The sequence below is a fragment of the Nansenia antarctica genome, assembly GCF_963989245.1.
Source record: "Nansenia antarctica genome assembly, chromosome: 1".
NCBI lineage: Eukaryota > Metazoa > Chordata > Actinopteri > Argentiniformes > Microstomatidae > Nansenia > Nansenia antarctica.
This window is the reverse complement of record NC_137674.1, coordinates 71,972,358-71,984,462: the sequence shown is the minus strand read 5'-3', so window position 1 is coordinate 71,984,462 and position 12,105 is coordinate 71,972,358. Positions and strand designations below refer to the sequence as shown.

Genomic DNA, 12,105 nt, shown 5'->3' with positions numbered 1-12,105 from the left:
ATTCCAGGGGTGCGGTGTATGGTATCCTGCTGGTCATAACCCTGACACACCCATGTCCCTGGTCCAGTGACGCTCTGATGGGGCTTTGGGTCATAGTTAGGGTTGGGGTCGGTCATTGGGACGATAGGGTTTAGTGGCGGCTGCGGCTCATCCGGTAGAGGTAGAGCCGGCCTCTAAATGATCGCCAAGTCGGCAGCTCGCAGCGGTTCGAATCCCTGGCTGGCCATGTGTTGAAGTGTCCCTGAGCAAGGCACTGAACCCCCTAATTGCTCCAGGGTCACCTTTAATGGCTGTGACCCCTTGCCGAGATGCCCCCTCTAGAACATGAACACATTTTGTTAGTACTCTCTGTAATGATCATACTCTCTTTGATGGCATTAGCTCTTCCTGGGGTCCAAATCCATTACATCATATTCATCACATTTTTGTTGCATTATGTTCCTCACATGTTCACCTCTAATGATGTACATTCAGAAAGAAACGGTTTGGCCATCACCTGTTATCACCTGTTATTCTAGTGAAACCACTGTGAAAGTTATTACATTTGATCCTTTGACTGTGTAAAAATGGAATAAATACTGCTGCTGAAGAATGCGACTGTGCTTAAGGCAAGCCTATTCTCTACAGGTACCATAACAACCATAAGAGTTTACGATGCATGCTGTCTGTGTTCGTTCTTATGGGGCAGTGTAAGACTGCGTCTCTAGTGCCTCTCTAGTCTAGCCTCTCTGATCTGGGCAATGTGCAGTTTCCTCAGTACAGTGTTTAATGCAGACGACCATGCAGGTGAGCATTAGTCCAGGTGGCTTAAAATGAAAGATTTAATGACTTGCCCCAGAATGTATGCTGGAACATACGCAAGGCATATTCTGGCCATAGAGATGCCGTTGGCCATTTTCCTAACAGTCACATCAACGTGTCCTACCCTTGACAATCCACTATCTATTATTACACCCAGTAACTGAACCTTATCCACCTCCTGTTGTGTAGGTTCACTAGACAAGTACACACTCAGTGTGGGCATAGATGACAGTTTAGATCCCAGAATAATAGATTTGGTCTAGCCGCAGGGCAGGTTAGAGAGGCTCCAGTGGTAACACTACAGTTTCTGAGGCCTGTTAAGACTTGGCCTTTAGTTGGAGCTCTGTTGAGGAACACACACTTAGAGCTGCATACTGTATTCTACCCCTTTCCTTTCTAATCTCTGTTATGGGATGAGATCGTTCCACTCTTATTGGTGTACCTATACTACTATTTACTATAATTTTAATATATATTTTTAAATTATATATTAATAATATTATATTTACTACCATGGTATTCTCCAACATTAGCCTGATATAGCCTTCTAGCGCTAACAAATCACTCATAGCCGTGTTGTGTTTTTCTTGGAGCTTCATTTGTATCCAATTAGCCCTTACCCTGTGTCTGACCTGTGTTTTCAACCGTAGTCTGTAGTAAGGAGAAAATAAGCATGTCCCGAGGACTTGTGTTCAAATTATCATTGATTTTTTTTTCTCTGCTAAAGCAGTCGAGTTCATCTGTTGCAAATAGTTGTCAACTTCATCTGTTTCAAATAATTAAACCACTTGTGTATTTACAGGTCAGTGACACCGATCAGGGTTCCACTGTGAAGCTGAAGGGTTTATCAACGGGTTGGTGGAAATAAACATTGCTTTGGATAACCACATTGTGACCCTCCAGGAGAGCATCAAGTACGGATTGATTTGCTTACCTGTCATGGTAAACGTGACAAATCAATAAGCCTAAGCCTACATGTAATTTCATGTTCATCATAGATGTACAGTAGGCTATGCCATGCACTGTCTTCGTAATCAAATATGAGTGCATAAGTGAATTTTGAACAAATATTCAATTTAGCTTGTAGACTATACGCTGCAACACAGACACTGCTGGACAAATGAGGTGACATTTGCAGAGTTCACGGAGTGGCAACCACAGTATTGAATTCTGGATCATGGTTTCAGTGAATGAAATCGATAGCACGCTCACATTTTTTCTCTCTCTATCCCCGTCGCGCCTATGCAGTTGCCAGTGCGAATGTGAACCGCAGTAAACACCAAACACTCCCACCAAACATGAAATCCGTGCCAAAAGAGAAGAAGGACGGAGGGGAAAAAGGGGGGAAAGAAAAAGAAAGACGCCAGCACGTGGAAGTGTGATGTTTCTGCCATGTAGTGTGGCTCTGTAAAGGAGATGGATAGTGCGCGTTGAGGGGGCAGACACTGCACACACACACTGAGTACAACACGGGTGTCGGGAACGGCGCGTGCGCGCACCGTGCCTGTGTGTGTGCGCCTGTGCCCGCGCACGGGGGGCTGTGCTCTGCTCTCCCTGCTCTCTGACCCCAGTGGCAGTCCCATCTCACTACACCGCACTCCGGCTCCCCCTCTGTCAGATCGAGGCTGCTCTCTCTCCCTCTCTCCCCCCTTCTCCGCCTCTGTCTCGTTTCCACAAGAGCCAGCCGAGGTCCCTCAGGGTCGAAGGTTCTGCCCTGCCCGCCCAGACTGCAACCTCCGCCGGCCACCAAATCTGCATTCTCCTGCATGGATCCGCGTCTCTTTTGACAGCGTAGAGGGCGACCCCGGGACGCGTATCGACCAGAACGAAGGTAGATATTCACCTCTCGCTTTAGCTTTGAAAATCGCAGGCATGGAAGGATTTTTTTTTTTTTTTTTTTTACATGACACAAAGCCGTAGGTTAGAGGTGCCTTGTCATTTACGAGCAAAGAGCAAGAGGTTGGTGTAGTGGTTCGCTGACACCGGCTACCCTCTTGCCGCTATACAAGGAGCCAGAACGCAGAGTTCAGAAGGCTTCCACAGACCTTTTGTGCATTATTGAAAACAGCAATGTTATGGCAAGCGGCGGCGCGCACATCTCGTAATGCGTGGTATCATAAGGGTCAATTTGTTCTCATCTACCCCGACATAACTAATCTGTTTGTCAGACAGCATTTATTACTTTCAAATAATGCATTCACAAAGTTGCGAACGTTTGTGTTGTGCATTGAAATAAAGAGTAGCCTTTTAATAGTGCGAAAGCATTATGCGAAGCTAAAGCGTGCATTTATAATGCATGGGCAGTTTTTTTTTTAGCAAGCTAAGCTACTGTAGCTATTGCAGCTAGCTATACCAAGGTGGCTATAAGCCATCAGTATTGCACACTACACTCACGTCTGCTGTATCAACCATGCTGCTCCTGATTTGTGTGCAGTTTTTTCTCTGTTTCAATGGGAGTGCTGTTAAGAGCGCGGGCAAAGTTCACGAATGTCCTTTTAAAAGTGCACTGCTGTCCACACATTTTTAGTTTTACTAATTATTTTATAATCATTTTCTGGCTGTGATATACAGTATCTGAGGCCTATGTGTTAAACACAGAGGATGGAATCCCAGCGGGCAGTTAGGGGGCAAGCACTTCTGGCTCCATGTCACTGGTAGAGAGCTGAGAAATCATTTCTTTGCTACAATTGAGTTGGTTTACATTTCATCATCAGCCGGTGATGTGACCAAGAACACAATATAACCATGTCCAATTGCCGTGTTGATAAATTATAACCAGCCTTTGTTAAACAAAAAAAATAATCCTAATTTGAACACCGAGCCCTGTTTTTTTTGTTGTTGTTTTTTTTCTTCAATTGATGGATGTTGTAATTGCGGGTCCTCGGTCCTTGCCCTGTAGTGACAGGAGCCTGCAGGAGGTCTGGTATATAAGGCAGCAGCAGGTGATGTCCAGCCCACAGAGGAGGCTGGTAGTCACTCAGGGAGGGGACAGGGCGACATGCTCCAGACAAGCGCGACACAACAGAAGCCCCGGTAAGCAGGCGCTCCAGAGGGCTTTCACAAACACACTCCAACGGTCACTTTTGGAGCCGCTTCCTTGACGCTGTTTGAGTGATTACGCCAGTAATCTATCATGCATTTAATTACATTTTCAGGGTGTTTAAGATGTCTATAACAGGCTGGTTTGGAAAAAGTTAACTTTTCGATTGCTGTTCTAAGCGTGTGGTGTTATGAGAATAGTGTTCCGAATACTGTTGTCCTATGCATCAAGAAATATTTCCATTGATAGGCCTGTGAACAGCTGATTCTAAAGCTCATTTACTTTTGACACGAACCTGAATAGGATTTGAATTAGAAAATCTACGTTTTGTTCAATGCAGAATTGTTTTATTAGTAAACAGACAGTGATGCTTGTGCATGCAATACATTTGATAACATTAGACTATACTTCTATGTTCACCTCGACACTCGGCCTGTTGCATTATTCAATGTTAGTCTACTGGAATCGTCCAAACCATGTGTATAATCGTTTAGCACGCATTTGAATGGACTGTGCATTTAACATGTTTACATTGTTTGTACATCTTAATTGCTTGTTTCAGTGCAATATTTAGTTTTTGTCTCGTGTTTGAAAGTATTCATAACTCGGTTTAAACAGTTTTTTTGCTTCAGGATTTTACATAGAGTATAACCAATTGTTTGCAGTAGTTATTCTTGTTTAAGGAATTACATTAATACAAGGTTTTAATCATATTGAAATAATAATATACTATAATAATAATATACTATTATTATAGTTATTGGAATTAAATTAGCTTAATTCAGCTTTCAGACTAATTGAAAATATATTTTCAAATACATTTAATAATACTATTATAGTGGCCATTCATAATTTACAATTCAAATCATAGAAATGAAATAATTCTGGAGCCGCATAATATAAGATGCTGAATTCATAAAACAGTACAGAAATGAAAAATGTTTACTTCTAAATGACAGAATGGTATAAACGGTTTTATGACTCAATTACAACCTATGGATTAGGCTTCTCGTTGGTTTCTTTGAGATTCTTAGCGCCAGCACCAGTATTTGGTTCTTGGAAGTGTTGAATTCTTGGAAGTACCACTAAGTACCAGCCGTTACAGGTACCCATTGCAACAGTATTATACATACTAAAGAACATGATTAAAAGTACCATCAAATAAAGTGGCATCAATAATATTACTTTAACAGATTTTCAGATAATATTATGTGTTATTTATATTTTGTTGCCATATTTCAGTGTGTTATTTACCACGGTGAAGACTATTACAATCCTTTTGGTGTGTCAGGTCTTGAGTTTTTATAATCAATGATTTTTCCTTTCAATTGTATGTCCCTGAACTATCTATCACCTATTTGCTGCGCTCACAATAAATAGGTTCCTACTCAGAGAGCTGGACTGACTTTTCGTTTCCTCGTTTTTGCCGAATATGTTCTCCAGTCTGTTGAAAACTCGGAAACTTCTCTTTTGTTGAACACATTTGTTGTAACTGCGCTCTGTCTCTCCTCCTTGCTTTGGTCCAGATTGCTGTGTGGTTCTGGTCCAGTGTTGTTGCTGCCCCAGTCGTGTGTGTGAGGCAGTCACAGGATCTGAGCAGAGCTTCTGGAGGATGACTGCTGCCCAGTCCGGTCTTGGATCCTGGTGAACGGTGTCTGATGTCAGAACGGCGGAAGGATGGCTCATGGAATCGCCTCTCAGGGCAAAGTGACCATCGCGGTGGACGAGTACAGCTCCAACCCAACACAGGCCTTCACCCACTACAACATCAACCAGAGCCGCTTTCAACCTCCACACGTCCACATGTGAGTACACACACGCACACACACACACACACACACACACACACACACACACACCACACACACAGCACACACACGCACACACACGCACACACACACACACACACACACACACACACATACACACACACACACACACACACACACACACACACACGCAACACACACACACACACACACGCAACACACACACACACACACACACACACACACACACACACAACACACAACACACATACACATACCCCAGAAGAGGCTCTCTTCTCCTGAGTCGTGCCACGTAGTCGGTCGGTGCTCTTTATTTATTTATTGACCCAGTTATTTAACATTACTCTTGTCTGGCGCGGTAAAGCCCTGCTTTTCATCAACGGACCAAAGAGCTTCGACCAACCAGACCGTTTTTAATTACTGCCCGGATAAGAGACTACGCAGCAGACTAATGTGTTCAACCCAGGAATAGTACTGGAGATGGAGAAGGAGAAGGCACTTTGTCCAGCCCTGTGTTCCTCAACTCCGCCGTGCTGACGACGTGAATTCCTAGTCTTGTGGTTCATCTCAGGCCTCGTCTTAAACCTACAATATGGAAATGGGTTTCAAGTCAAGATGCATTAGACTATATATATCCAGCTCCACGGCTGACAAGGTCTGACATGCCCGCCGTAAATCAGTGGCTTCACTCCCGATCCCTTTAGACTGTGTCCTTCCCCGTCTCCTCGCTGGGACTCGCTGATCCAACACAGTTGGGTTGGTTGAACAGCGGTATGTTTCACTGCAACAGGAGGATGACAGGTAACAGAAAAGGAGGCCTTTTTAGTGTTTGAAGTATTCCGATTAGGTGAGAAGGAGACTGGTTTATGGAAAGAGATTCCAGAACCCAGAGACTCTCAGGAGTTTACTGATACCCATAGAATTAATATTCCACTTTTATGGCCATAATGTGTTCTGGTCCTGCTGTTGGAGGGTACTAATTCAACTGACAGCTATTCATAGAAATCCTGGAGAAATGTTGAAAAATAAGTGATATGGCAGTTATTTAAATCAACCACTGAAACATGAATGCTTACGTTTTGAAGTTATAAAATAATTAATTTGTATTTGTTCCAAGAAGTATTTTTTCAAGACTATACTGTGCCCATTTCTGGATTTTCTTTCGTCTCTTTTGAAAGGTATAGCCCTTGGCTGGACCAGGATGTGCTTTAGCTGTGGGGCCTCAGAGTGGAGATGTGTTTGGATAAATACATTAGTCTGTTTCCTGGTCTCAACAGAGCTCTCTGTGTGTGTCAGCCATTCATTCTCTATCTGAGTGTATGAGACTGTCAAACCCAGTATCATGTAGACTCTCTCTCTCTCTCTCTCACACACACACACACACGCACACACACATACACACACACACACACACACACACACACGCACACGCACACACACCTCCCAGTAAACCCCTCCCCCCACCATGTTGGAGTGGTTCTAGAATACGTGCTCTGTTCTGAGAAAGTAAGGCTTGTTTAGATTGGAGAGATAATGATCCGATTCGCTCGGGGTTAGCTCTGCATCCCAGAGTATTTAGACATAAATAAAGTCGCTGCTCCTCCTGAACCAGAAAACCCGGGGCGGTGGCGGCGGGGGGGGGGGGGGGTTGTGGTGGCGGCGGGGAGGAGGTTGCCTTTTTGAAACGTTATCCGTGCTAATGTTTTCCCTCCACTGATGGGCTCCTCTGACAAGAGGATTTAGATTTCTGTGACTCTTAGTACAGTCATGTCTGTTGTAGTATGTGGCAGGAAGGTAGCCTGTTGGGAACGCATACACACACAAGCACACACACGCACACACACACACACACACATACACACACAAGCACACACACGCACACATACACACACATACACACACACACACACACAAGCAAACACATGCACACGCACACACACACATGCACATACACTCACACCACACACACACACACACACACACACACACACACACACACACACAACACAAGCACACACAAACCCCAGGGTGTACACACCGACCCCCCCCATCAGCGGCAATTGCTCGCTAATGCCTCGGAACGTGACCCCGGTGTCAGCAGGGAACATTCTAGGGAGCATGGGACCCCTCTCTGCGCAGGGACACTCAGCCCAGTGCTGGTTGTGTTTGGTTTGTTTTCCTGCGCGTCTGTGTTTTCTCTCTCTGGCCTTCCTCTCCAGTCGTCTCGTGAAACGGAACGCTCAGCAGCTCCAGACATGTGCTTTGAGTTGGGCCCCGGTAATCACATTGCGTTGCATTTTGAGCGGGATATGAGGGAGAGGAGGGGGTGCGGGGGAGGGCCCAGACAGGAGGAGGGGAGAGGGGGGGCGGGATGGGGTGGGGGGTTCAAACTGGGACTAAGGGACACCGGACTGTGGGGGTGTAGGTGTATGGGCCGAGGTGGTCCTTGGCATTCCTCCAAGCTCTCTCTCGCTCTCTTTCTTCCACACAGACACACACCCACACACACACACAATCACACACAACCACATAGGCAAGGCAAGGCAAGGCAAGGCAAGGCAAGGCAAGGAACGTTTATTTGTATAGCACATTTCATACAACAGGGGCAATTCAAAGTGCTTTACATACATTATTTAAAAATACAGCAAGAGGAGCATAGTAAGAAAATAAAAATTGCAATGAATTAAAGCAAATATAAGAAGTAAATAGATAAAACATTTAATAAGACAATAGTTAATGGAAAAAAGACATTGATAGAAGTGTTTGTGTTTAATCATAACTGGTGCAAAACATGAAGGTTTTTAGCTTAGATTAAAATATTTTAAGGGTTTGGGCCTGTTTGATTTCTTCAGGGAGTTTGTTCCAGGAGCATGCAGCAGCGTGACTGAAAGCTGCTGCACCGTGTTTTGTTTTTACTCTTGGAATTATTAGCTGATTAGTCTCAGATGACCTTAGTGACCTTGCGGGAATATAGGGTGGGAGGAGATCTGATATGTATTTTGGTCCAAGACCATTTTGTGATTTGTATGTAATTAGGAGGATTTTGAATTCAATTCTCTGAGAGACTGGTAGCCAGTGCAGGGATCTCAGGATTGGTGTAATGTGTTCAAATGTCTTTGTTTTTGTTAGGACCCTAGCAGCTGCATTTTGGATGAGCTGCAATTTACGAACAGCTCCTTTAGATAGGCTAGGCCTGTTAGTAGACCATTACAATAATCAAGTCTACTCAAAACAAATGCATGGATGAGTTTATGTGGCTTTATGTGGAGTTTATGTGGAGTTTATGTGGCTGTTGAAGTTTAGATCGGAGTCTAGAATTACACCAAGATGTCTGGTCTGTTTTTGTTTGAAGAGAGAGAGAATCAGGTTTTGCACTGACTTTTGATCTTTTGTCAGGTGCACCGAATACAATTATCTCAGTTTTGTCCTTGTTTAGTTGGAGGTTTTGTGTCATCCAGGCGTTTATTTGCTCGTACACACACAACCACACACACAATCACACACACAATCACACACACAACCACACACACAATCACACACCCACACACCCACACACACACACACACACACACACACACACACACACACACACACAACCACACACACAATCACACACCCACACACCCCCACACACACACACACACACACACACACACACACACACACACACACACACACACACTCAAACGTCTTTAAGGCCGCCTTATCCTAGTAGTCCTCCCCCAGTCCTCTTACCTGCGCTCTAAAAAGACAACACGACATTTATGAGCAGAATAAGTCACAGCAATTCATTATATTCAGCGGAGAGAGTGAATTGTCAGCATATGTGTCAGCAAGTATTACACGGGGGGGGCTCTCTCTGTGTTTAAACACAAAGGTAGACACATTGACTTTACTACGGTATGTTTCAGGGGGGATTGGTTTGCTGATGAGTCTGGGGAATTCTGAATTGTTCATGTGGCGTTCAAAATTTCATTTTGTTCTCTTTTGCTTTGAAGCCACTTATTGTGTAAAACATTCTGCGCGCCGTTCAGCCACGCAGCCATTAATTTGATGTGGTTGCATCATCTTTTCTTTTCCCTAATTCCAGATTTGACTTTCCCTCGTTCCTCTCCAGATGCCTTGTTCATTATTCCCACTCTCTGAATAATTTAGAAGCTCGTAAACGTGTGACTCATTTAACGATGTCAACCCAACACTGCGTGTGCGTGTGGGTGTTGTGTGTACGTGTGTGCTCGCGTGCACATGTGTGTGCATGTGCGTGTCTGCGTGTGACAGAATCACTCATTTAAAATCATCACACTCACAATGATTTTTTAAGCGTTTTATGACGGATTTCAAAATATCTCTTTGTTTTCCGTGTTATTTTCTTTTCGAAGTTTTTTTCTTGGAGTGACGGGACTTGCTGTTGTAGCTTCCCCGTTATGAATGGGGAGGGGGGTGTGTGAAGGGGAGAGAGGCCCTGACTGACGTTGTCAGAAATATTTCAACAAACAGGGGACTTTGAGATGGTGATTCCGGAGGGTATTTCTATCTCTCTATTTATGATTGTATTTTACTGCTCGTTTGACTCACATGCTTCCATTTTTTCTGAGCAAAATAGAAGATGCAGAAGATGCAAATCACTACAGAACACGTCTCATCCAGACATTCTAATAATCCTGCAAGATTCAGTCAGGCTCGCCGAACCCTCTCCTTTCCCTCCTCTCTCTCCACTCCTCTCCTCTATCCTATCCTCTCTCTCTCTCCTCTATCCTCTCTCTCTCTCTCTCTCTCTCTCTCTCTACTCCTCTCCTCTATCTTATCCTCTCTCTCTCTCCACTCCTCTCCTCTATCCTATCCTCTCTCTCTCTCCACTCCTCTCCTCTATCCTCTCTCTCTCGTCTATCCTCTCTCTCTCTCTCTCCTCTATCCTCTATCCTCTCTCTCTCTCTCTCTCTCTCCACTCCTCTCCTCTATCCTATCCTCTCTCTCTCTCCTCTCCTTTATCCTAGCCTCTCTCTCTCTCTCTCCACTCCTCTCTTCTATCATTCTAACCTCTCTATTGACCCTCACCCCCTCAATCTTTTTCCTCTCATTTACCTCGACCCCTGTTTTTCCTCCTCTCCTTCTCTCCATCTTTTCTCCTCTCTTCTCTCCTCCCTCGCCACCACTCTAACCCTTCCTCTTTATCCCCCTCTCCAACCCCTTGTCCGACGACATCCCAGGCAGTTTTGTGGAGAAGCTTCTCGGGGAAAAAAACAAAGAGCCGGTTCCCATTTTGTATCCTTTGTTCCCGCGGCCCCCGCCGCTTCTCCTGAGCCGGGATGGATGGAGTGCTTTTGAAACAGGAGAACCCTTGATTAAGTTCCTCTCCCACCCCGGGGCCTGCCGCTGAAGCACCAGGGGGGGTGGGGGAGGCGGGGGTTAAGTGACAGTTGACATTCAGCAGGTCTGTTGTTTTGAGATCGAAGCCCTTTTGATGTCCTCGAGATGTGCCCCCCCCCCCCCCCCCCCCCCCCCTGTACGCCGCCACAGCCGAGCGTGCACGTCGTCTCGATGATGTCACTTCCCCTCTCTGCCAACGAGAGAAATCTACCACCTGGCGCCTTTCATGTGGCGAGTTCACCACCGACCGCTGCAATCACCGCTTTATTATTCTGACGTTCAAAGCTGCAGAAATGTGGAGGTCGTTTTCCTCCACACTGGCGCAAATACACGTCGACTCGACACACAGCGTATTCCCATTTGATGAAAAGGCGCCATGATGTCCTTTCGGCGATTTAGAAAAAACAAACATTTCTTTTACCTGTGTGTGTGTGTGTGTGTGTGTGTGTGTGTGTGTGTGTGTGTGTGTGTGTGTGTGGCTGTGTGTGTGTCTTTCGGTTTGCATGCTAGTCTGTGTGTGTACGAGTGTATAGGAGAGTATGTGCACCGGTCGACCTGGTTCCCAAACCCACTATGGAGACCCTGGTTCCCTCTGCCCTGTGTACCAAACCCACTATGGAGATCCTGGTTTCCTCTGCCCTGTGTACCAAACCCACTATGGAGACCCTGGTTCCCTCTGCCCTGTGTACCAAACCCACTGTGGAGACCCTGGTTCCCTCTGCGCTGTGTACCAAACCCACTATGGAGACCCTGGTTCCCTCTGCCCTGTGTACCAAACCCACTATGGAGACCCTGGTTCCCTCTGTCCTGTGTACCAAACCCACTATGGAGACCCTGGATCCGTCTGCCCTGTGTACCAAACCCACTATGGAGACCCTGGTTCCCTCTGCCCTGGGTACCAGGCCCATGTGGAGATGCGTGCGTCCCCCTGCCTCCCCCCGCTGCCAGCGTCTCCTCTCAGCCTCTCTCTACTCTGGTCGGCTTTAAAAAAAGCCCTAATTCCCTGGCTGGCACGGTGGCTCTGTGTCTTTCTGTGGCCATCACCCCCTATAGCCAGAGGCCTGTCAGCAGCACAATTAAGGGCTGTGCCATAATGAAAGGGGCATT

General features: G+C 45.7%; 1 protein-coding gene across 1 annotated transcript in view; it reads left to right on the top strand.

The window, feature by feature from the left end:
- Positions 1-5,439: 5,439 nt before the first annotated feature.
- mpped2a (metallophosphoesterase domain containing 2a) overlaps positions 5,440-12,105 on the top strand; it is a 57,135-nt gene continuing 50,469 nt past the window's right edge. Inside the window, exon 1 of the mRNA XM_080537782.1 lies at positions 5,440-5,646. Coding sequence (XP_080393908.1) covers positions 5,519-5,646 — 128 coding nt within the window. The 5' untranslated portion in view covers positions 5,440-5,518. The remainder of the gene's footprint in view (positions 5,647-12,105) is intronic.